The 24,389-nt window shown below is 40.1% G+C and overlaps 3 protein-coding genes and 1 non-coding gene across 10 annotated transcripts in view; 1 reads left to right on the forward strand and 3 right to left on the reverse strand.

Moving 5' to 3' along the window:
* Positions 1 to 2,743, reverse strand: part of pcnt (pericentrin) — a 39,974-nt gene extending 37,231 nt beyond the window's left edge. For 3 of the 5 annotated variants that reach the window (XM_046061755.1, XM_046061757.1, XM_046061754.1), the window contains exons 1-2: positions 2,567 to 2,743; positions 1,594 to 1,623 (exon numbers count right to left, since the gene is read on the reverse strand). In XM_046061755.1, the coding sequence (XP_045917711.1) occupies positions 1,594 to 1,623; positions 2,567 to 2,614 (78 nt within the window). In that variant the 5' untranslated portion in view covers positions 2,615 to 2,743. The remainder of the gene's footprint in view (positions 1 to 1,593; positions 1,624 to 2,566) is intronic. The other 2 variants (XM_046061758.1, XM_046061756.1) reach the window with 1 other exon arrangement.
* A 1,204-nt stretch (positions 2,744 to 3,947) lies between these two features.
* zgc:112416 (uncharacterized protein LOC550509 homolog) lies at positions 3,948 to 7,090 on the forward strand. Its single transcript, XM_046061774.1, has 7 exons — positions 3,948 to 3,982; positions 4,286 to 4,359; positions 4,603 to 4,794; positions 5,018 to 5,114; positions 5,200 to 5,345; positions 5,443 to 5,671; positions 5,828 to 7,090. The coding sequence occupies exons 1-7, from the start codon at positions 3,949 to 3,951 to the stop codon at positions 5,863 to 5,865; spliced, it is 810 nt and encodes a 269-aa protein (XP_045917730.1). The 5' UTR covers position 3,948; the 3' UTR covers positions 5,866 to 7,090.
* trnak-uuu lies at positions 6,165 to 6,237 on the reverse strand. Its single transcript has one exon. It is a non-coding gene; the product is annotated as a tRNA-Lys (tRNA).
* atg9a (ATG9 autophagy related 9 homolog A (S. cerevisiae)) lies at positions 6,574 to 18,244 on the reverse strand. Of its 3 annotated transcripts, none has more exons than XM_046061762.1 (20): positions 18,094 to 18,244; positions 17,700 to 17,755; positions 16,371 to 16,522; positions 16,203 to 16,246; positions 15,689 to 15,753; positions 15,407 to 15,556; positions 14,705 to 14,846; positions 14,367 to 14,507; positions 14,127 to 14,247; positions 13,757 to 13,932; positions 13,504 to 13,626; positions 12,964 to 13,151; positions 12,124 to 12,277; positions 11,198 to 11,377; positions 10,818 to 11,030; positions 10,464 to 10,696; positions 10,164 to 10,281; positions 8,992 to 9,262; positions 8,311 to 8,456; positions 6,574 to 8,214 (listed from the first exon to the last, which is right to left on the reverse strand). In XM_046061762.1, the coding sequence occupies exons 3-20, from the start codon at positions 16,471 to 16,473 to the stop codon at positions 8,206 to 8,208; spliced, it is 2,577 nt and encodes an 858-aa protein (XP_045917718.1). In that variant the 5' UTR covers positions 16,474 to 16,522; positions 17,700 to 17,755; positions 18,094 to 18,244; the 3' UTR covers positions 6,574 to 8,205. The 3 variants fall into 3 exon arrangements, with proteins under 3 accessions (XP_045917718.1, XP_045917717.1, XP_045917719.1); XM_046061761.1 differs by having other exon boundaries at positions 18,064 to 18,244; XM_046061763.1 differs by having other exon boundaries at positions 17,980 to 18,244.
* Positions 18,245 to 24,389: the final 6,145 nt, after the last annotated feature.

The following is a 24,389-nucleotide window of genomic DNA, read 5'->3' on the forward strand; positions in this document are numbered from 1 at the left end:
TTGAAGCATCAAAATAAATAAATAAGAATAAAACAAAAATCAAGAATCTGAACCTGAGAAGTTAATTTACATAAAAAAATCCCCAATCAAGCTACAATACTTAGCATGAATTCCGGAGAGACCGATTTGGTACAAATCCACCATTTCTCAACACCACACTCCTCTTTTTAGGCGATGTCTGTCTCTCTCGCTCTTCTTTAAGCAGCTTAAAACAGATGAGAGCTATTCACATTGTGACAGGGACCTTCATAAAGCCCTCCATCATGAGTGACAGTCAATCATCGACTTCCTTTCTTGGTGGTGGTCAGACCCGTCAGATTTTCTTTATCAGGGCAGTTGCTTTAGTGTCCAAATGTAGATCTTGCAGTCTGTAGGCAACAGCACACTCTGCAAACCCATTCATCCTAAAACTCCCTGCCACAGCCAACATACAGTGCAGAGAGATCCACAAACTCTGGATAGGAGATGGCATGTGTCTAGACTAGGGAAAGAGGGTGGAGACTGGTAGATGCATTCACATGGAGAGGAGGAGACAGAGCTCTGTGTGTGGCAAGCAGCATAAGAGTGTGTATGCTCAATTCAATTTTGAAATTACATTGCCCTGGGAGAGCTACTTGTTTGCCTTGTGTGATGAGTCACATATATGTGAATGGCACCATTATGTGCGCATGTGTGGCACTGTTTATTTTGATGACATGTTACGTGCCTGGTCATAAAACCAACCCCATTGTAAATTTGCTTTGTACTCCCATTTAGTGCCTCTTTTTTCTAACCCCCCAAAAATAACCAGGTTAAAGCTTTGCTTAAAACAATAATTCCCTCAACACTTGAATCTATTCCCACCTCCCAATGTTCATCTGCTTTCATTCTCATTAATCACTTAAAACCCCACCCTTCGTTTTCTTCCATCATTCTGTTCACCGCCTCCGCCTGCCATAACACACATCTCAGATTGAAACATTAGCCAGATGAGCGGCGTTTTACCCAAGGCCACTTCTGCACTACTGAGACTATGACTAACATATTGTAGCTGGAGCCTATTGTGGCCATATCAGATGTTGCTGGACTGCTGAATGCTGCTAGTGTGTTCTCAACAATTTCTGCACCAATACACCTTGTGGGGTTTGATTTTTTGTGTGTGTCATGCTTAAAGTGAGGCTAATAAATAAGCTTTTTCATGCGCCCAATACAGTAAAGGCAACTGACAGCGCTGTATTACCATAGCAACACCATTCATGTGAGATACAAGTGCAATATATTCAGCGTTCCCAAATCTCATGGGCTCACTGCACCGCCTAATGGCGTACAACCTGCATGACAACTTGTGTGCTAGTTGCTTGGCTATATTAGACATGAAAATTATTAATGCACAACAGATTATCTATTCAGGTTTACAGTCTTGATAATCTGTCTCCAGTCATTCTTCTTTGTATCTGTGGGCTTCAATCTCAAATGCTGACATCAATTAATAAAAAATGTAGTAGAGAAAAGGAGAAGAAACCCCTGATTGTCCACCCAAGAGAAACAAAACAAAAAGCAAGACCGAAATCACAAAAGGAATAATGTCTGCCAGTCACCAGTTTCTCTACTTACCGACTGACTTCGCGGCATGTTGGAGGATTTCTGTCACAAGGAATATCAGTGGTTCAGTTGAGTTATTTAATATTATGAAGTATTATGCATCATACTAATGTACCAAGCTATCTTTTGAATGAGTTCTACCATGAGCTGGAGGAGAAATGCAACATTGAAGAAATGCAATTTATTTAGCTACTCTGAACACATGGCCTAGTTTAAATCTGTTTTTTGACAGTTTGACCATTTTAGTAAAAACAGCTGCTTGCTTTTTCCATTTTGGCGACACCACAGTAGCAATTTTCACAGACAGCTGAAAAAATGCCATAGGGGATACTCTTTCTAGCTGTAAAATAGTTTCTCTGAGTTGGTGAAAGTTATTATGGCTGTTGAAAAATGGGATTGATTATTGGGATGCAAAAAGCAAGTGTTCCTGAAATGCAGCACTAAAAATGAATTACATAAAAGTTAATGTGCCAAAAATGCTTTTAAAAACTCGGACGACAACATTGGATTGGATGCACCTGCGCGCGCAAATGTAACACCTTGAAATATGTAAGGAAAACTTTTTTTTTTTTAATTTTTTTTAAAAACAGATTAGAGGCATTTCCCTAGTCTTTGTGAAAAAGGGTGCATCTGTCAGTCTCAGTTGAACTTCAAGTATCACCTTATACGAAATGATTCAATTTATTAGCCGATTAACCAAACGTTAACGTTACTCCATACACGTTATAGTTATCTTTACGTTAGCTACGTGCAACCTTAGATTAATGATCAACCCGCGGCATATGCGCGCAAAACAGTAAAGTTACGAGAGCCTGTAATTTAACGGGCAAACGACATCTAAGCAACGACAAACAAAACGTTGAAACAATAATGTTGGAGGACGGTCCAGTTAGCAGTGGACAAACGCAAAGCCATCACAAAAGAGTTGGCTAGCGGTAACTGCTAGCATTCAGCAGTTAGCGTGCGTTAAATGTTAGCAACAAACCTTAGCTCTCCCAGCTTCTAGTTTCCTTTGCCGTTCATCTTCATCCATCTCTTGGTTTAAATAAAACCATTAAGTGTTTGGGACATACGTCCTAATTCAACTGAAAAGCACAACAGACTTCTAGCATGAGTTAGCTAAAACAAAATCTTTGAGCTTCCTTCAGCTACAACTGTCAACAGATAATATTCAATATGGCCGCCAAGTCAGTTCAACTCCGCCCTTATCGAGTTTCCTTGACTAAATGGACCAATCAAATCATTACGTTCCACTTCTTCAGCCAATTGCAACGCTTGAATGCATTCCCGCATGCCTAATAGAACCACCCCCCATTTTGTACATCACTCAAAACTAGAGTCTAGTTGACCAATGAAATGGCTGTGTCAAGTCTCCAATGCTCGATTGACTGCTCTTGTAGCCAATCAGGACAGGCTAATATGAAACCATGCCTCCACTCATCTGTTTTGAAAGTGAATGTACAGAATCGTCCACTGTCTGAGGAGTTTTTTGGCATTTGAACAACCTAATTTATGACGACGAATGTATAGTTACATTAAAGCATGTATTACAAAATAAGATCAAAAGGTAGACACCATTCAGATGGCATTTATTGAAACCATGACAACAAGTGTAATATTTTGTATTATCTGTAGGTTATTACCTTTACTTAATATACATATTTTTCTAGTTATTTATACCTTTCTAAATAAAATAATCTAAATGTGGGCAATATATTATGAGCAGGGCTTATTTCCAAGATGAGTGAATGAATGACATTGGGTACTTTACCTTGGTCTGTAGTCATCTACAAATCAAAAGAAAGTGGGATCTGAAGTAGGAAGGTTATCTGATGTCCCTCTACTCTTTCTCTGCATAGAAACAAAGTAGTTATGCAAGTCATGTTTAGGTCTAGGTGTTAAACAGGTGTGTCCCATGGCAACCACTTTCTGGCTTTTGTCTTGACTCAAACACACAGGTATACACACAGTCTGTGTGACTCCAGATGCCAAGATTTCAGGTAAATAAGATATTAAAAGCATAAGTTTGCTTGTCTGTTTGTATGTTTGTGTCTAGTATTTCATCCAATTATGTGTATTAAAGTCCTTAGAAAATGTTAGAGTAACTCTCCTTTGTGTGATCTCTTAGCATGGCAGTTCTGCAGTTGATTAGATGACAATACTCAAACTCAAACTACTGGAGAAGGTAGGTGAGAGGCTAGTTTAAAATGTGTTCAGCTGGAAAAATACTGCTCAAGCTACAGTTTGTTTGGTTGTTTAGTATTCTCAAGTGAAATAGTTCAGCGTGCCTTTTATGCTTTTCTTGAAAATTTTACATCAAAATCTTTCAGAAATATCCTTTACTTACATTTCTAGAGACTGCACAATATGGACACAAGAGCAGATTCTGCCCAGTCTGCAAGTAAGTTAAAGACTTCTTTCTATCCCAATTATAGATTATACTGACAATGACTTCCCAAGATGACAAATGAAGAATATACTAAAATAATATACTTTGAATACACTTAGTAGTAAAATTAACCTGGTAGTAAATGGATATGAAGCTGAGCACTAAGGAGAAGTCTTGGGAGCTGATGAAAAAGGTAGAAGGATTTTTATTTGCTTTTTACTTTAGGGTGGACAGAACAAGTAGAAGAGGCAGACACAGGGAAAGATAAAAAAAATTATGGGAGTAGCTATTGAGAACATGATTTTGTCTGTTCAGGGAGTTATGATGGACAGCTGGATCAACTTCACCTTGCACTGAGGCGCAAGCGGGCCCTCCAGCAAATACTCCGGGTTTGTAGAGAATCTTTATCTTTGTATTCCAAGAATACACATTTTTATTTGTTAACCTATTAATATAATTTCTTACATAACTAAATTCAGACAGTAAGATACAAAACTAGAGCAAGAGAAAGACAGAAGACATTCCTAGTACCTTTGAGCAGTTAACCAATGTCTCAAGCATTTAGTCTTTCGCCTGTCATTGTGAGAAGTATATAATTGTTTGTGTTTTGTTTGCATTTATCTTCTGTGAAGGAGCAGCACATGTTAGAATACCTCAACAGACCCCACACCTGGGGAGGGTCACCAAGACAGTACAAGTCACATTTCTTCACTGCCCCTCAGCCGCCTCCACCACTCCCACTTCACCAGGCGGCCCCTGTTCTGCACTTCCTGACCCCTCCACCGCCTGCCCGACCCCAGCCTCCTCGCATCATCCAGCAGACTGTGAGACACTCAGCATTACCCTAAAAAACACCACCAATCCCCCTATATTCAATCTTCTTTTTCTGAGCCCCTTCTTCTCTTCTATTTTTGCCCTTCTATTTCCTTTCACATTAGGTATTATACTGACGCTGCTATTCAATCTGACTTGCAATGAGTTCAAGTATAGTGCAAATAAATTATGCAAAAGAAGCAGTCATTCCCCCGTCTTTCTTTCTCTCTGCAGCTACCCGAGCAGCCTGCCACCATCATACAACAGCAGCCTCTGTTTACTCAAATCCCTAAGCCCTACCCTGCACCACGCTCAGGCAGCATCAAAGAGGGTATGCAACAGCAAATACAGATCTGTCTTATTTGAGTCTTCCTGTATTCATATGTTTGTGTGTGTATGTGTATTTTGCATGTTAGACATGGTGGAATTGATGCTGATGCAAAATGCCCAGATGCATCAGATCATAATGCACAATATGATGCTGAAAGCCATGCCTCCTATAGCCCTGTCACCACCTGGAGGTCCCAGTCACTGTGCCCCTTGTGCTAAATATCTCGGGCAGGTACACACAAACATGCACACTCTCTCGACACATAAAGACAAAGCAAAAAGTCTCAATTCTGACCCTTTGCAAAACTGTCCCAAATCTGTCGCTCCAGGACAGTTTCCAGGGAAACCCTATTTTTGTACGCCCAGATGTCAAACCAAGAGGAAATGCTGTCCATCATCATCATCACTATGGTCCTACTTCTGTGGCACCACAGCTGCCCCCCATCAGCAACCCTACATGGCTACCAGGGGTGTCATCTGTCCCAGCAGGACAAGCAGCGAGACATCTACCCTCCATACACCACGCAACAGCCCCTTTTACTCTCCCACCACTCAATGGTAAGCCTCACTAACAGCACATGTACTTTATGTGCAAATATTCACACAGACAGCCTAATTGTTTTATTTTTATTTTTACTAACAAATACATTTTGTGTGTGTGTGTGTGTGTGTGTGTGTGTGTGTGTGTGTGTGTGTGTGTGTGTGTCCTTACAGGACACAGATTTCACTCTGAGTCTCCCCTGTTGACTTAATATCATTGAAATTTTCCTAAATGTAGGCTATCATGTAGCGTTATGATTATGAATGGTAGACAAACAAAACAAACAAGGTAACCTTACCTTACACTAAATTATTGTATGCTTATAGTAGTCGCCTCTGACCACTTGGGTCAACTTCAACGGCGCTGAAAGGGATGAATGATAAAAAGAATCGACGCCCTTAAAGGAACTTGATCCACAGACCCTCAGATGAAATATTATAGTTCCTTCATAAGAGCAGTTGGCGATTTACACAATCTATTGATGGGCCATAGGGGGAGAAAGAAAATTAACGCCCGAACAGGGACTTGAACCCTGGACCCTCAGATTAAAAGTCTGATGCTCTACCGACTGAGCTATCCGGGCCCTGTTAAGATTAAGTATTTGGACTCATTAAAAACATGATACAGCACAAAACATTTTCTCCTGACTACTGTAACTGCTTTGCCATCAGTCTCCACAACGTTAGCTCTGTACGCAGCTAATGCAGGCTAACTATCCGAAGTAGTAAGCTAGCCGTATGCTAATTTACGGCTAGTAGCTGTTAAGCTAACTAAATCGCTATGATGACTGAACGCACATGTAAAATGTGACGGCACTTTAAAATAGGGGTATGTTCAGTATTCGGCCTGTTCAGTGAAGTCACTAACGTTGCCCGTGTCATTTTGTCGTGTAAGTCGCTTTTTCACGCTACACACAAAATCATTGCCTCGTCTTTATTGGATGAATTTACAGCTGTACAAAATGGTATTTTACAGGATCTATTAAACAAACAACAGAACTTCCTCAAACAGTCGCTTTTACCGCAGTGAATCACTGTGAGCATCCTGGACCACATTATCAGTCTGTTACAAGTGTCAGTGCTTCTTTATCCCGATCCCAAATGCACAACAGAAAACACAACCTGGATTCACAACCGCCAATCATCATGGCACACCCCTTTGATAAATAAAATATACACATATAAACAACTGACACCCTCTGCATTAACAAACTATTAAAGTGCATACTTCTTTTAAAGAATTGCATGGCCTAATGACAGGGGAACAAGGTACAGTCATGCTGTATTAAGCAGGATGTGGAGGATGGCCATTGAACAATATTCTTACTGTGAAGATGAGTTACAATTCTTTAGGAGAATGTGTGGATGATAGTCATGCACTTGTGCTTAAGGGCTTTTTGTATGGCACAAAAGTCAATATTACATGCTTAAAAAAGCCTTGTTTGTTTGCTGTGCCAAGTCTGTTAAAAAAAAAAAAAGAATGGTTAATAAAAACATGGGTTAAATCAGATTAAAATGTGCTTGCATACAGCATCTCGCGTTACACATTAAAAAATGTTGGCCTTATAATTGTGTAAATTTGATTAATTTAATATTCTGAATGACTGCTTGAAACAACTTGATAACATTTATTTACACAGAGCATGTGTACGTGCACAATACCAGGCTAGGCTGTACAATTAAGTTTTATACAAACGTTTTTCTGTGCAAACGGAGGCAGACTCTGTGAAAAGTTTCAGAACATATTAGAAACTTCAAATGAACATTATAATGCAATAAGAAAAAAATCTGTAAGGAGGGAAATATGTTATTAAAAATCTGAAAAAGTGAATTTGAATTTTTGAGGCCTTCAATGTTTTGCAAGGAGGCAGAATGCAAGCTGAAATACAGAGCACAGGGTAGGATACATACCCTCCTGCTATTGGTACAAGAATAGATACACAATGAAAGTCAGTGTGTTAACAGAATCTTTCTGAACACATTTCGTTGAATGCTGTTATTGTTGGAGAGACACCACACATTCTTCAAATTTCACTTCTGTTGCCATCGGATTTGTAAAAGAGGGAAACAATACAGATAGCAAAAATTGGATTATTGTGATCACATTTTGGGCAAATTGTTTTGTATTTTTCTACAGCAGGCAAAGCGCCAAGGATAATGTGTTCCCAAGTTTTGTTAACATCGCAGTAAGGCATGCACCTTCATCATGTAATCTTTTGACACTATAAAAGAGCGTAGTATAATCTGATGGTATTAATGGCTAGTAGAAATAACTTGATCCTGTAGGTCCTCTTCTGATTCACAAATTCAGATGTATACCCTGACTGGTGTGTAGTAAGTAATATACTATCTTTGAAAGGTTGGTGGTGGCATCAATGTTAACTTGTCCAGATGATTTTACAAGTTAAGTGTTCATGGGACACCACTCCTGTCCATTTTCACCCGTGTCAGGTCAGATGGTCAATCCTGGACAAAAGTTTGGTCAAGGAAAAGGGTGTGGGTTTTTTTTATATATGGAGGGTGGGACGCTGATGCTTCTTCACATGGCATGGTTATGTAACCTAAAGTGAGAGAAAGAGAACAAAAATGTCTGTTTACTTGCACCACACACAGGCAAATTGCCATTGCCATTGCAATCATTCACAAACAACATTCACCTTGTGTATGTGAGGAGGCATTTCATCTTCTGAACTCTCCTCTGGTAGTGGTTCATGGTGTCGTGGTGCTGCCTGACCCTCCTCTGCCCACCCTCCCATGGGCACACGGGCTGACCTCACTACTTTCCCACCTGCACCAAAAGAGTCTGGAAAACAGAAAGACATAGACAGTGTTGTTTAAAAGTGTCAGCAATTAACACTGATCTGTATAGCATGTACAGCTACTGTACTGTAAACTGTCCTCAGTTGAGTTAAACAAATAATGAAATACTCTGAAAGCCATATAGTTCTTATACTAAGCCAGTGTGACATAAACTAAGGGAGACTTGTGTAATTACTCAGTGAGAAACTTAACTACTCATTGTTACACAAGGGTTGAGAACATTTTACTGTTTTGTACATATTGCAACATGGCAAGAGAATATTTCCTGTCTTAAACTGATATCATATCTTTCTAAAACTAATTGACTAACAAATCCAAATTTTTTGTCATAAAAATAATGGTGCAGCAACGAGAGCAAGGACATTTACAGTTTTAATTATCTTAAAAAGAGTGAGACTATGAAAAAGAATAGCAGGTGAAAATCAATTCCATGCTGTTCCAAAGTCCGACTGATCATTTAATAAGACCATTCAAATGCATGTAGTGTGAAACATGGGGAGATTATCAAAACATAGTACCTGTGGTAGGTCCACTATAGCGGTGCTGGGTGCTGCTCTGCGAGGGAGCCCCCTGTTGGCCCAGGGTGGTACTACAGGTGGCTGAAGCTGAAGTGGGAATAGCACTGGGACTGGGGACTGTTGTGGGGAAAGTGTGTGAGCGTGGGAAATGTCTGGAGTGAGGGTTGGGTTCACTTCTCACTTCATCAGGGACGCTGTCACTGCTTTCGTCACTCTCCTGCCTGTGCCATGTGTGACGGGATAGCTCGCCGCGGGACTGTTGCTTGTGTAGCTACAAGGACAAAAATAAGATAGGAGAAAAAATGGATGGCACCCGCGATGAAGAAAATCTGGGGGATATTCACATAGACTGTACATAAGAAATGGACGTAGTCATCGTGACGTCACCCGTTGGTTTGTGGACTGCCGTTTTGAAGCCTCGAGTTTGGCAGATAAGGCGCCGCCATGTCGAGTTTTTGCAACCAGGAAGTGCCCGGAAGTGACTATACGGCGGAGCTAACGGCCGTGTGCGGCGCTAGCTAGCTTGCTTAGATAGGTGCAACTGTAACTCACGTTAACTGTCATTTTAACTGGGCTGATAACTTTGTCTAGCGGACAACAGTCTTAAAACTAAATGTACTCACCAGAAAAAGTGAACAGCCAACTCCTAATAAGCTTTCTCAATGGCGCTGGTTAAATTTACACAGTGCCGTGGGTACGAGTCTGCTCTAGCCTGATTGACAGGTCGCTATGGTAACGACTAGTCAATCATAGATAATCCCGCCCTGAAACATACTCTGCTTTTTGGTCTATTGTAAAATAAATGGGTCCATAATTTACTAAATGAACATCATTTTGTATTGAAGAAGACTTGAAACTAGCGACTGAGACCATAAACTCATCAGGAAAGTGTTTACTGGGGTAATTATTCAGCTGAGAAGTAGGGTCATTTTCTCATTATTTCTAATGGAGCCGGACTTCTTTTTGCAACCAGAAGAGTCGCCCCCTGCTGGATTTTCAATAGAATGCAGGTTTCAGGGACTTCCGCATTCGCTTCATATTGTAGACCGGAAGCTTCCCGCTTGGATATTCAGGATGAGGAGACAAACGTGGGAACACACTGTGCTTCATTCAGTTTTTAACTCCTACAGATGTCCTCTACTCTCTTCCCACACACGATCACACACAATTACCTCATGCATGTAAAGTGCATGGATGCTCATCTCAGTGGAGGCATACTCTGACAGGACCAAACTGGTCAGTTGACCCTCCCATGCACTGCTGCCTGAGCTCACAGTTCGGGCATCAGTCCTACAAAAAAAGAAAGCAAAAACATGGAGAAAATGAGGACATGAAGAGGAGGTGACACAGATAAGAAGATGAGAGGCTAGATTTTGCACATTGAACTGTGAGTTTTCAGCCAGCAGCTCAGTAAAAAGTTAGTGTTAGACAGAATTGAGTCGAGACACATTTCGGAAGAAGAATTCTCCTACCCAGACCCTGCCATTGCTTTGCTCATGGCTGAAGTGTGGCCAGCTGCTCTGTGAGCTGCACTCAAACTGCCTCTCAAGTGAAGACTGCTGCTGACTGGGGAAAGGGAGCGTAAGGCAGATGCCCCATCACTTATGCCAGCTGCTGCATGATTGGTCAAAGAGCCATCCCTGCCGAAATGAACGGAGGCCAGCGTAGAGGGACCTCCCAAGAAGTTTGCAACGAGGCTCCTTGGCTACAAGAGAGAAAGGGCAGAGAGACAAGACAGTACATTTGTTTCTACCTCTGAAGATGTAATGAAATTTGATGTATTACCACTTTGATACCTGAGCACGTATGTTAGTTCATCAGTGTACCTCAGACTCAGACAGTGAGAGGGGACGTGTATCTGAAGGAGCCCCTGCGGCCTCTCTGTGAACTCGTTCTTTCAGCTGGCTGATGAAGTGTGTGGTCTCCTGAGGCGGCTGCCACTGGGGGTTAGTGATGGCAAAGTGCATCAGAGATAACTCTGTCTTCCCATCCTCTGCCTGTTGGTAGATAGACGCCTCTGTCTTCCCCTCTGACATCCACTACAGAGGGAGGAGAGAGGTTCAGGCCACAGATATACACACAGACTCTCATTCATTCATATTTCACTTTTGAATGAATAAATCTTACGCATGTCACACAGTATATAGACAAGTGTCTTCATTTATGTATGTCTGTGTGGCTGCACTTGTGTGTGGCAGTCACTCACCGCAGGGTGTCCATGCTGCCTGATGTCCATCTGGGCAAAGGAGCAAGTGTCTCCTACACCGACCACCTCCACAGTGAAGTTCCTGAAGAAATCAATGATCTCCAGAGACTTCCTCCTCAGACAGAAGATCAGGATAATGGGAGTCACCACTGGACTTATCAACTCCTCTAGAATAAAGACCTGGAAGAAAAACATAGGGGAAAAGTTAACACTGTATACTCGTGTGGCAAGGTAGGGTTCAGCAAGCACATCAAAGGTATACTGATCCTCTGATTCATAAGTTGAAATGTGTTATTTAAAATAGCACGTTCATTTTAATTGTAATCTTGAGGAACACTTTATGATTTAAGATCCAAATGCTACCAGCTGCGACAATCTGGGAGTGGAGAGCAAATCCCTTCCCTTAACAAATACCAACAAGGTGCTTCTCAGCATGGCACTGAGACCCCTACTGCTTCAGTGGATCTGCTTAGATAGCTAACAGCAGAAAACTATAGTTATAGTAGTCTGTCTGAGATATAAATACAAGTAACTGAATGAGGGTAATGCTAATTCTCTAGAAAAATAACAGTTTAATAGAAGCAGATGTTCAGAGAGGGTTTAACAAAACAACTACAGGTCTTTTACACAGTAGACATTTTGAGTAGTCACAATAGAACCAGCACAAGTGTAAGTTTTAACATAAATGCCTTTATAACTGTGCTGGAAAGCCATGTCCATGAGTCAGCTTGCACACTTGCAGGGCCCTAAAATTGGCATATATATATATTGAATACAGCCATCATTAATGTTAATTAATTAAACCCATTAATTAATTAAATTCATGCTGTGCCATGTTAAAATGTCTACTATGGAAAATGCCCATATAACACTGTTTTGACAAGTCCTCAGTCTTGATATTTATCCCCGTCAGTATCCATACTCACGGCTTTGTATTGGAAGAGCTGGGAGAACTGGTCACGGGTCTCATATCTATGTGCATTACCCTGCCAGTGGTCAGGCATGTAGTGGATGTGAGCCAGGATAACCCGCAATAGCTGCTCAGGACAAAACACCATGTGCTTATCAGGTATAAATGATCTGAAAAGAGAGACAGGAAAAGAAGTTAGGCTTACAACATAAGAGGGTGAAAATCAAAGGCAAAGATTTAACTACTTTGTGGAAATTTGCTTGTTAACTATATGTCTGGAGTTTACAAGACTGAAGCATTCTTATTCAGCTGTAAGGCTTTCTCAAAACAAATCACAAATTTGATGCAAAATTTACCGGTGAAATTTCTGATGGATTGTTGTGTGTCTTGGATGGTTCTACGAGATAGAAGTTCAGTTCATGGGACTGTTCCTAAATATTGAATTATTTCAATTCAGAGCTATTAACAGACTTCAAATAGTCTGAGCTACTTAAGGAAGGAAACCCTCTTAAACTCATCAGTTATACAGCAGAATAAGCTGCCGTAGAGCATTAAAGGGATTACAACTCTGGGTAGCTTTAGACAGGCAATAAAGAAATGGGTCCCCTACGTTCCACATAGTTGAAGATTTGTGTCATATATTCACATTTTATTTTTGTATCTGATGTTTGCCATTTCATATCAGTTTTATAGAGACAAAGCTATTAATTTATGGCTGATTAATAATGAGCTAGTGATTTATTTGAGCTATTTAGCTGTTAATACATTTGTGATGATTAACTGCTGCAGGCTGTGTAAATAAAAACCATGTAAATGAGAATAGCAGAGAGATTAACTGGGTAACACTAATCCCCACCTGCAGACTGTGATACACACTCCAAGCAGAGTGATTGATGAGAGAACATGTTCCACTGCGAGAACATCCTCGTCATAGATAGTCAGGGCGATGAGCACGGCCAGGAGAGACCCGGCAAAAAACGCTACATTTTTGGCAACCACCGTCAGCAGTGGTGACAGGAAACAGTTCATATACTTGGATGCAGCCTGAATGAAAGAGGAACAGGGGTAGAGGAATGGAAAAAAGCAGGAAGCAGACTTATTATTAACTCTACAGGCTAAGCATTAAGAGCATGATGTTTATACAAAACCATGTGAATCTTAAGTGATGTTCTGCACTGCCATATACAAACAACTTCTTTCAATTCATTGAAAGAAAAATATGTCAGTGTTATGAAATTTAGCAGGGTTATAAAACTAGGGTTCAGAGGAGAAGCAACTTTATTTATATTGAGGAACATTATATCATAATAATAATTAAATAATAATAATAAATAATAAATAATCGCTTTATCACCCAGCCCTACTTATGAGCAGTGTTGGCAGGAGATACGCTGACCTTGTAGCCTTTGCTGAGGCGTGACATGAGCTCATGATCCAACTCATTGAAGTGACGCAGGTAACATCGACCATACAGAGACCAGCATCTTGCTCCCAGAGAGCCCGGCTCTCGCTTGATCACCTGCACACACACACACGCACACACACACACACACACACACACACACACACACACCAAATGATCTATGTTTAGAGCACTAAATGAAAAAAGAAAACTGTATAAAGTTTGTATGTACATACAAACCACTTACCTCTGTGTAACTAAAGAAGGCGTAGAGAATCTGCCACACAAGAATAACTGGACACAGCAGCAAATTGGCAATCCCAATCCATAGAATACGGGATGCTAGCCTGTCTGCCAGCTCAGCCCTGTTCCCTCCTCTCTTGTATTCTGGTTTCAGGCTCCACTCATTCTCAAACAGAGACCCTACAGAGCCACCAAGACAAAACCAAGGGACATACAAAAGAAGACCCCTTTGTCATTCTAAACCTTGACAAATAGGCAAATGTATGAATGCATGCATGCATATAGTTAATTTCACTTGAATATTACACCATGGAAATGCAGACACATAGAGTACTGTACATACTGTACATGAATTACATCAAACATGAACACACCTGGTCCCCAAAAGAAGATGAGCTCAAAGTTGTATTTGAGACCCCGGGTGTAGAACACGCTTTCCCCAAGCGTAGGAAGTCGAAATCGCACAGGAAGGAGAGATTTATTCACCATGGCAACCTAGCGAGGTACAGGAAGAAAGCTTTGGTTTGAGGTCACACCGTTTCATTATGTTTGCAAATAGCTGTGTCAGACTCTTCAGCAACCAAGCTGCAAAATTTCACTGCAAATGTACACACCATGTAGTTTTTAAAGCGGAGGATGCGGTGGTAAATGTCAAGCTCGGTCAGCTCTTTTTTATGGATGCAGATCTGGTGTTCTTTCTGGATCTCCACTATCCTGGCCTGAACCTCCTGCCATGTTGCATAGGGGAGTTCGGACTGAAAAGAAAAAGCATAGTGGAAATTAGTAGGCCCTGCGACCCTGTATGCAGGATAAGCAGTTGACGATGGATGGATGGAAATTAGTAGGTACAATGATTGCATGTGATTATAATTTATCTGCAAGCAAAACAAATCTTCAGTAACACTCTAAAAATAATTTCCTCTATAGACATAATTTTGTGTGACTGACTCACCATGGTCATCTTGAGTGCGTTGATGTAGAAGGATCGGATCTCCCAGTAGCAGCAGACATTGTAGATGAATTTTACCAGGCGATGTAGCCAAAACACCCCAGAGATGATCAGCACGAAGATCACAAACGCATTGTCTCGGATACTGTGGGAGAAAATATTTTCTTCTATAATTAAAAGTACGTTGTATGTTTTCAACGGCATTAAGGTCTTCACATATGTCCAATTGGTTTGGCAGATTAAATATTTCTGTATAAAAAAAATAAACACACCAGCGCTAACCTGGGTAAATAATTTAATTCATGCCACTTTTCAGCTTTATCAATGACAACAAGAAAGTTATTTCACTGCTATTACTATGGAAGAAAATACTGATCATATATATCACTCTTTTGAGTTCTGTCATTCAAAAGGTATCACTGGCAGATTAACAAGTAAGGAATAAATAGTAAAATAACCATTCCAAGTCCCGTGTGATAATGTACATATAAATGTAGAAAGTCTGCTAAAATGTTTCAAGTAACCCAAGGAAACTTTACACATTCAGATAAGAAAAATGTTATATTGAAAAAAACTAGTGAGTAACAATAATGCGCATAACAAAGTGTTTCTGTATCTCACAAACACCCTTCTATACAATAATAACATCTATCCTCAGGTACACACTTCATTAACTAAATGAACTAAATACAGTGTCACACTCACCGGGCACTGCAGACATCCATTGGGAGGAAGGCATCAGGCAAGGTGACTTTAGAGGAATCGGTGTGATTTACAAACTTGTTGGCAAACAGTATGTCATAGTCCACACAGTTAGCTAGGAACACTGTGAAGCCAACCACAAACAGCAACTGACTGCATAGAGAAAGAAAGGAGGAGGAGGCAAGAAAGGAAAAGACAGTAAGAAAACACACTTACAGGGTACATCAAGCTCCATGCCATAAAGATTTCCTTAAAAACATCAGTTCAGGTGGATGGGATACATACACTAGCTCAAAGATCTCTCCCAGAAGCATACAGGTGAATCCATTCTTCTGGTGCAGATTATAGACGTAATGGATGTTAAGGAACAGTGCAAATGTGTCTGCGTTTATCAGTCGTAACTGTGTTAAAACTTTCATGGTATCATGGTACAGAATATTTTTATAAAAATACTATGTCAAAAACCCGGTCAGCAGCATCGTGTTTCTGCTTTGCAAGACCCAATCAGAGAGCCGAGCGTGAGTGGCTACGTCATCGTTTCTAAAGTCCTTCGTTTTGGCCGGTCTTCACTAAAACGCCCTCCGGAGTTTTGAAACGCAAAATGGGGTTGGCAGCGTTTCCAAACTTCTCCGTTTTAGGTCTTCGTTTTCGCCGTTGTAGTCTGGACGGGAGGTGCAAACGTAGCAAAAGGTCTCCGTTTTAATTAAAAAATGCAGTAATGTGAATGGGGCCTCAGTTGTCAGGAACAATCAGAACACAACACGTTGGGAAAACATGTCACAACCAAGTAAAAGGATATTCTCTGGAAAAACAGGTCCAGGTTCTCTATGTGGTGCCATTGTGCTGCAAAACATTTATTAAACATTAGTAATGGTGTTGTTGCATGGTGGCATCGCTATCAGAGCAAAAGACGAGGACGTGTTTCTGTGTGTGATAAGTTCTTGATTTGTGTATACATGTCGTTTACATTTGGCTCCTTCAGGCACATGCATCAGCAGGTTCTCCTCTCCAGGGGGAGAGTCACTGTAGGACGCCTCCAGGCGCTGGTACTCTGTGTCAAAGTGTGCCATAGTGACAGCAGCTTCAGTCTCACCAAGTAGCCGAGCCCACTGCTACAGACTGGAGCACCGAGAACAACAGGGAGAGATGAGGGGAAGGCAAGAGGGTTAAAGATATACAGACAAGTCATAAAAATGAGGAGGAGGAGAAGGGAAAAACAGAATGATATAAGTTTTAAGGTTTTTAAATCATATGTTGGTTAATAATCAACTCATTTTGACACTTCTACACCCTGCATTATGGAAAACACCTACAACCTTCATTGAGGTCTTACCATCAACATGAACCTTGGTTTTGGAGGGCTAAACACCAATATAAATAAAAGTGTAACTCATTACTGATATATTCATTATTCAATATTTATAACTGTAGGAAAATTCTATTTTGCCTGATCCTTCTAAAGGGGGAGGTCAGAGGTCAGGAATCTTGCTGACAAAGGGGTTCAAAACTATGTTCTCTGGTTAAAGGGCAGTCTCTCTTTCAACAATGCAACCCTGGACTACTGAACTACCTACACACATTTTGAGAGAAAGTAACGTTAGACATGTGAGAATGTGCCCCAAAAGCATGGTAAATTTGAGTTTGTGACTGACTCTGTTCACAGATTGTCACACTTTCTCTTATACAACTGAAACAAGTAATTGGTGTGTAAATCAAACTTGTGGTATAGCCCCTTTATGCTGCATCTGCCCTTGTCAGTTAGACTGAAACTAACTACTTAGAAACTAAAACCAACCATATAAGTAACTGACAATAGTTTCTGTCTCAAGATCTAGTTACGACAAAAATCTACAAGACCCTAGGTAGATAATAATAATAACACCAGGAACTCCACAAATTAGGATTGTGTTGACTCAAGACATGATTACATGGCCTGGAGCACAAACAAGGTATACAAAACAATGACAATGACAAAAAAGTACAATGAAAATTACTTAAGAATAGTCAAAATATTTCTCAAGAAGGCATTTTTATCTTATCTTACTCAACTGTAATAACAAATTATGTGGTGTAATGACTGTCCCTACACCTCAGTCGTTGCATCACACAACCAGGGACCCTCCTATGACATGTAATGTAACTTATGCTATAGGTGGAAAGAGGTACTTCAGATCCTTGAAAACTGAATTTTAAAATTAAACGAATTATCAATTGACTACGAACACGTCTTAACCACACATACTGTCTCAAAACAAACCCATCGTGTGACTTATGTCAGCTACAGAAAGTTGCTTACCTCCATTGCAGTATAGTACGTCCTATCCAACTCCGGTGTTTGCTCAACATTCCCAGCTGAAAAAAGGAAGAGACATTTCCTTTAAAGCTGCCCTGTGCAGTCTAAACTAGGACCACAACAGACTGTCAGACAGGGCTTCCTTCTATTTTTCTATTCGGAGACCACATACAGTAACAGCACAGTTCTAAATCCACAGAAAATGAGGGCTGACTGTAGCTGAGTAGCTAGCTAGCTAGTTACTTGAAACTGGTAGTTAATTAGCAGCAACACATAAACGAACGAAGCTAACACAGGAGCACCGATTCAGGTGTTGTTGTTGTCGTGGTTTGACAGCATAGGCCTGCCTCCCTCACAAAAATGTCACCTCTAAAATCCCGCCACAAGGACTCCTTACAGTTGTGTTCTTCTGCCACCTCTTCGCCAGATTAAAACAGTGAATCCACGTTTTTTTTATTTATTTAATGACCGTCTCGTTTTCGTTTTCTTGTGGATCCATCGACGCCAGTTTCATTTTCGAAACAGCAAGCAGTGTGGCGTCTGTCACAGCTGAGTGACGGGAAGATTATCAAATCAGGGAAAGAGTTCCCTAACGGTGACAACAGCAGCCAATCAGATGCAGCCAGAGGCGGGTTCGAAGAACGCGTTGCGTGGTTAGCGACACGCCCTCATGGATGTATACGGACGTACATCAATGCACGCCCTCAGAGACGCCTCCATGATGGGCTCCTCACCATTTGCTCTGGTTTGTCTAATTAAATGGCTGTTTACTACCACCGCCTGGTCGTTTTCAGTAGCACTACAACACGGTCAGAGGTACTGTCATACTGCAAGTGTACTCATGATGCTGCTGCTACATGGAGATCAGAACTAACAATGATCATGATGATGCGAAATCCTTTTACTAAACAGATTTATATATTGTTTATATATTTCTGATATCAATTATTTGTTGTTTTATGTCTTAAAATATATTGGAACGTGTAGATAGAAAACTGCTTTTGATCAGTTGTACTACATGATCATACGAGTTATGTGTCATTCCTAATATACACTGTGCCCACATGCATTAGGTTGCTCAAAGCTTGTGCAGGGATGTGGTAACAACATCAATGAATATGTGCAGACACACATGTACAGTGAAATAAATCAAAATAAGGGCAATGCTCTATTTTATTTTTAAATATATTTCCTCAGGAAGTTTCTTGGAGAGAACAATGTAATTTGGTACTAATTGTAAGGAAAAGAGAGACAGTGTTAGGCTAAATTGCTAAACTTTCTGCTACACTAATTTCTAGTTTAAGAGAATGTTTTAGTTGGTGCACATAGATCAGCTGAACATTCAAATGTGCCTACAGGCAAACATGCAATTCATCCTACAGGTTTCCAATAATAATGCTTATAAAGCTCTATAATTAGTGCTATATTGGATGGTTCTTTCAAGGAAACTTTCCAGGAAAATTACAGACCTGTTAAATAAAGTGTTACCAAAATAGGTTTATTTAACATTTAGTGTTTGTTTTTACAGTTAAATGGTGAGATTCTTACTTTAAACCTGAATCTGATTTGATATTTGTTTGGATGCAAACTGAGATTTTTATGTTAATTTAAACATCTGTTTTATTAGGCTAATAATATAAAATAATACAATATCAATAATCAGATCCTTAAGCATTTTCCCTCCTGTACTTGAGTCATGTTTTGATGAGTCTGGTTCTGGACTCCACAATACCAAGATGGTGCTTTGCAAAGCCAAGCTCACCTTCTGTCGCACTGTGCTGCGATGAATATTCATATATGACTGTTAAGCCTCTGGAGTGACAGCTGGGCTTTTGTTCACTGTGTAACTGCATTAGTTACACTGTTAACACCAATCACTGTGTGTGTGTGTGTGTGTGTGTACCTTTATGTGTTGAACTTACCATTGACAATCTTATTAACCAATCTCCCCAGACAGAAGTGAATTAATAAGTAGGTTTCTGTTTTCATGCTCAGAAACTTGGTAAGTTGGAAACACACACACAGAAACACACACACAAAGTCATTACTGTTAGCAATCTGACAGGTCTACAGTTTACTGTGCTTTGGTTACTTTTCAACCTCACTTTTTTACACCTCCACAATAAATTTACTGTCCTCTCCCCCCAATTATGCAACCATTTCTGACAACGTGTCCGTTTGTTTGTTTGTGTGTGTGTGGACAGAGATTTTTCAAAAAGGGCAAGGGTGTCTTGAGTCAGAGGGAAGTCTGTGTAATCCTGTTATTATAGTGATTTGGGTAATTTAATCTCTTCTGTTTAGGATTAGGCTTCATTCAGATTAATCCAGTAGAAAAAACACTGTCACCACCAAACAGTAACTAAGATATAAAAGTAAAAAATTACACATAATTCTAATTTGCTCACTATAAACCAATGTTTTTGAGAAACATTGATGAATCCCCACCCAGAACGTGTTTGAACTGCTTTGTTTGATTTTATTTTTATTGATTTATTAAGATTTGTAAAGGAATTTAAGGGCAACAGGCTAGATATTATGTTAGAAAAAAGCACCTTGCATTGACATAGAGTAAGATAAATGACAAAGAAGATAGTTAAAGTTTTTCAAAACTAAACTGAAGCTAAAGCTAGAGTTATTAGAACCCATCTCCTTTTTTCTGTACTGAATTATTTTTTTTAGGTTGAATGATTATTGTTTTGCTAAATTCTTTACCATACTCATTGTAAATAACTTCTCCTTGTGTTATTGTGCATTATGAAAATTCTGGACTATTGTATGTGTGTGTGAGTTAGCATGTCTGTTCCGCTGCAGGCTATAGCTGACTGATTAAATTAACCTACTGTCTGTTGGGAATTAGGGGGTTGCATTGACAGCTAATTTGGTCCAAAGACTTGCTGTCATGCTGCCATGCAACTCGTGGGTGGGGTTGGGATAGCAGGGGCTGCGGGTCGGGGGGTGGTAGGTGGGGGTGCTGTGAAGGGGGTAGGGAAAAGGGAATCAGGATGAAGTCATCTCTCTAGAGCAACTTAATTAGATCAAGATATGAGAGGCCGATTAGGGTGAAAACATTAAAAAACAGACACACGCACACTGAAAACTGTCACACACACACACTGTGACTGAAATGACTTCACAGGCACACACTTAGATACACACACAGACAAGTAGCCTGTATCCTACTCTGTGTGAAGTTTGTGTGGTGTGAATATTTTCAGTGTGTATGTGTACTTTGTCAATGTGGATGTACACATACTTCACTGTGTGTGCATGCACAGTCGGTGGTGTGTGCCCTTTTTAATGTGTGTGCGCACATTTTCAGTGTGTCTGTGCCTGGTTTCAGTGCGTGTGCTTGGTGTGTTGTTGGTGCATGTATGATCATTTTCAGTGTGTATGTGCACATTGTCAATGTGAATGTGCCAGTGTTTCCGTGTTTTCAGTGTATGTGCGCACATTGTCAGTGCGTGTGTGACAGTTTTCAGTGGGTGTGTGTCTGTTTTTCAGTGTTTTCACCCTAATCGGCCTCTCATATAAGCTCTTTCCTGTACATGCACCCATGCAAACCCAACACAGCAGGAATGAAATCTACACACACACACACACACACACACACACACACACACACACACACACACACACACACAGTCACATGCACATACAATTTACACAGGGTGCACCTTTAAAATTTAAATTGTTGCTTGTCTTCCTCTCCCTGCTAGTACCCCTGGGGCCGATTTCCTTCAGGGCTCGGCAAATATACCAAGGTTGCTAAAAAAACAACTAATTTCTAAAACTCCAAGGACATTACTTCAGTTTCCTCAATGGTTTCTTAGTAAGATTCCTCTCCAGCTGATCTCTGAAATGTGCCAGCTTTCTGTTACCATCCAGTCCGGTGTGGTCAGCTATGTTTAACAAGCAATTTTCCTAACCTGAACCAATAACAAGAAGATCCTTTGTGGTCCCTTATTTCCCCCTGACACGTGTTTCAGACACTTTCCAGAAAATAAAACACAGACATGCACACATAGTGGTTGAGTGATTTCTTGTCCATGTTTGAATTATGTGGAGATATTTGACTGATGCGTTAGTGTGATTGTTTTTGTGTGTGGTGTGTGTGTGTGTTACGTGTGTGAAGGATATTGAAAGCAATGTGAACAAAGGGATTACTGATCTTTGCCATGTAGAGGGTGAGCAAGGGATCTAAATCACTGGTATAGGATGCCAAGAAAGATAAAAAGAAATTGTTATCACACCAAAAGTAAAAAAATCCAAAAACCTGTGTGGAGGAGAGGAGGTCAAACTTTCATTCATAAGTCACTGATATGGCACTGTTGGCTTATATTCTTTCAAAATAATTTGCATCTGTCTCTGGATGAGAGAAATAATACACTCCACAGTCTGCTGAATATTTATAACTTGAACACCTCCATTTGATTCCATATAAAATGAGGCCTTGTCAGTAAGTTTCTTCATAAGTGATTGTCTTTGGTCGTCCTTTATCTCAGAAATGTGATTTCATTTTGAATTCTGAGCCACAAACTGTGTGTGTGTGGCATGAGTCATACAGATTGGGTGACATCATATATGTCACTCTCTGAGAGCATGTGTTGGTGTGTGTGGGGTGGTGTGGATCAGACATGAATATATGAATCATTGTATCGCTCAGTATACTGTCCCCAGGGAGTGAACTCTGACACCAGACTGCATGGATTGTCCCCTCAGAACCACCACAGTGGCTCAGCGTCTTTGTATTCATTTTTCCACTTGGCCTTTTCTTCAACCTTTTCCACCATTTTGACCTTTAACTGTAAAAAAAATCCAAACATTTATTTATCATCGATTTATATAATTGACTATTTTAAACAGCAGTTGTCTCTCCATTAGCGCTATGTCTCTTTGTCGTCATTCTCTCCATGTATTATCAATGAATTAATATTGTGCGTCCAGACATGCAAATATCCTTGAGACTTTCTCATTAGGAAGGTTAATGGTCATCAGTGCTGTTGATAATCAATACGGAAGTAAAGAGATTTTGAAAGATGGTGGCGTGTAAGCACAGAGTGAGTAGACAAAATAACAGAAACAGTAGCTAACAATATATAGAGTGGCCTTTGAAGAAATAGTTCAGCATTTTCAGAAATACACTAATTTGCTTTCTGGCGGAGAGTTAGATCAGAAGATTGATACCACTCTCTTGTTGACGCTACAGCAGCCAGTTAGCTTAGCTAAGCACGAAGACAGGCGTGGTCACTTCCTGGAGTCTTGTCATCCCAACAGGCAACCAGTGGAAACTCCAGAAAGTGACAGAAAGCCTGTGCCAGGTAGGTGGATTTTGTCTTCTGTTTCCCCTTGTTTCCAGTCTATATGCTAGGTTAAGCTAACAAGCTGCTCTTTGGAAGCATAGCTCTATATTTACTACAAAAACTTGAGAGTGGTATCAATTTTCTCATCTAACTCTGGGCAGGAAAGCAAATAAGCGTATTTCCCAAAATGTCAAACTTCTACATCTTCAGTCCTCCTTGTGATTTTGAGAGCTTAAAAGCATAATTTAAGTTTATCGAACATATCTCCTGTTCTCTGACATCCAGTTGAGGTATTCCATCAGTGGGATATCAATGATTGGACTACTGGAGAACCTCTCAAAAAAAGTGATATGGGCAACACAAGGTGTTTTGGTTTAATTTTGTGTGTCTTGATGTGTTGATGAGTGTTGGACTAATGTTGAAACATTACTGGTTTGGACAAGAGTGTTTCCCCTCTGCCGGCAGAAGTTTAATGTTGAGTAATTCAAAGTAAATTACATCGCATTGACTGCTCTATGTTGCATCCAGAGTGTTTGTGTTTGTTTATACATGTTTGTGTGTCATTGCAAACCATATAAACCATAATTTAGAGGAATGAAAACAAGGTTTTAATAAAGCTGCTGCAGTTATTGTAATAACATCCACGTCTTGTGCTGCCAGAAGAGTGACAGTCATGCAGAAATATTTTACTATAAGAATGAAGAATATATAGGCATTAAATGTTTGATTATTAAAAATATATAACAAAGGGGCATCTTTTGATGCCGTTTGATGGGGTTTATTTATATACTGTTAATACATTTTCAAAGGTTTTTATACATTTTACTCCAGAAATTGCATTACATTAGACTGTGTCTCCAAGACCATTAAAAAAAGCCAAAACAGAGCTTGTTAAGGACCAAATTAAGCCTCCAGGCCTTGTTTTAATTTGTCTCATTTTACCACTTAACCATTACAAAGCAAGGTTGATGATCAATCAGGACATTTCACACTGCACTTCTTTGACTCCGCGTGTACTCTCAGACAGCCATAAACAGATGTGTCTGCAGTCTGGTCACAGAAGAGGGGCAACTGAAAGAGAAAGAGGTTGATAAATGACAGATTTATGGAGGCTCCGGTCATAAAACTGACATGACATTGTGAGTGATGCCTACTAGCACATGCAACATAGGACATGCACAAATATGCATACACACACCAGTTATTAGATACATGTGTTAAATTATATATGTTTGTAGTTAACTATATGTTATTGTTTTTATACGTACATAGAGATGAAGACTCTGAGCTCTTCGGTAATCTGTCTGTGTTTTTACTCAGAGAACAGGAGGACCTATTGATGATCTGTCCACAACACAGACTTCTGATTTACACACACACACACACACACACA

This window comes from Micropterus dolomieu, linkage group LG11 (genome assembly GCF_021292245.1).
Source record: "Micropterus dolomieu isolate WLL.071019.BEF.003 ecotype Adirondacks linkage group LG11, ASM2129224v1, whole genome shotgun sequence".
In the NCBI taxonomy this organism is placed as follows: Eukaryota; Metazoa; Chordata; class Actinopteri; order Centrarchiformes; family Centrarchidae; genus Micropterus; species Micropterus dolomieu.

Bases quoted from the DNA above. Each gene is read 5' to 3' on its own strand.
- zgc:112416 (XM_046061774.1), top strand. From the start codon at position 3,949: ATGGACACAAGAGCAGATTCTGCCCAGTCTGCAA. The intron at 4,360-4,602 runs GTTTGTAGAGAA...TCTTCTGTGAAG, and splicing joins CCCTCCAGCAAATACTCCGG to GAGCAGCACATGTTAGAATA. The intron at 5,115-5,199 runs GTATGCAACAGC...TTTGCATGTTAG, and splicing joins CTCAGGCAGCATCAAAGAGG to ACATGGTGGAATTGATGCTG.
- atg9a (XM_046061762.1), bottom strand. From the start codon at position 16,473: ATGGCACACTTTGACACAGAGTACCAGCGCCTGGAGGCGTCCTACAGT. The intron at 14,248-14,366 runs GTGTGTACATTT...GTACCTCGCTAG, and splicing joins TCCGCTTTAAAAACTACATG to GTTGCCATGGTGAATAAATC. The intron at 10,697-10,817 runs GTACACTGATGA...TCTCTCTTGTAG, and splicing joins TCTCACTGTCTGAGTCTGAG to CCAAGGAGCCTCGTTGCAAA.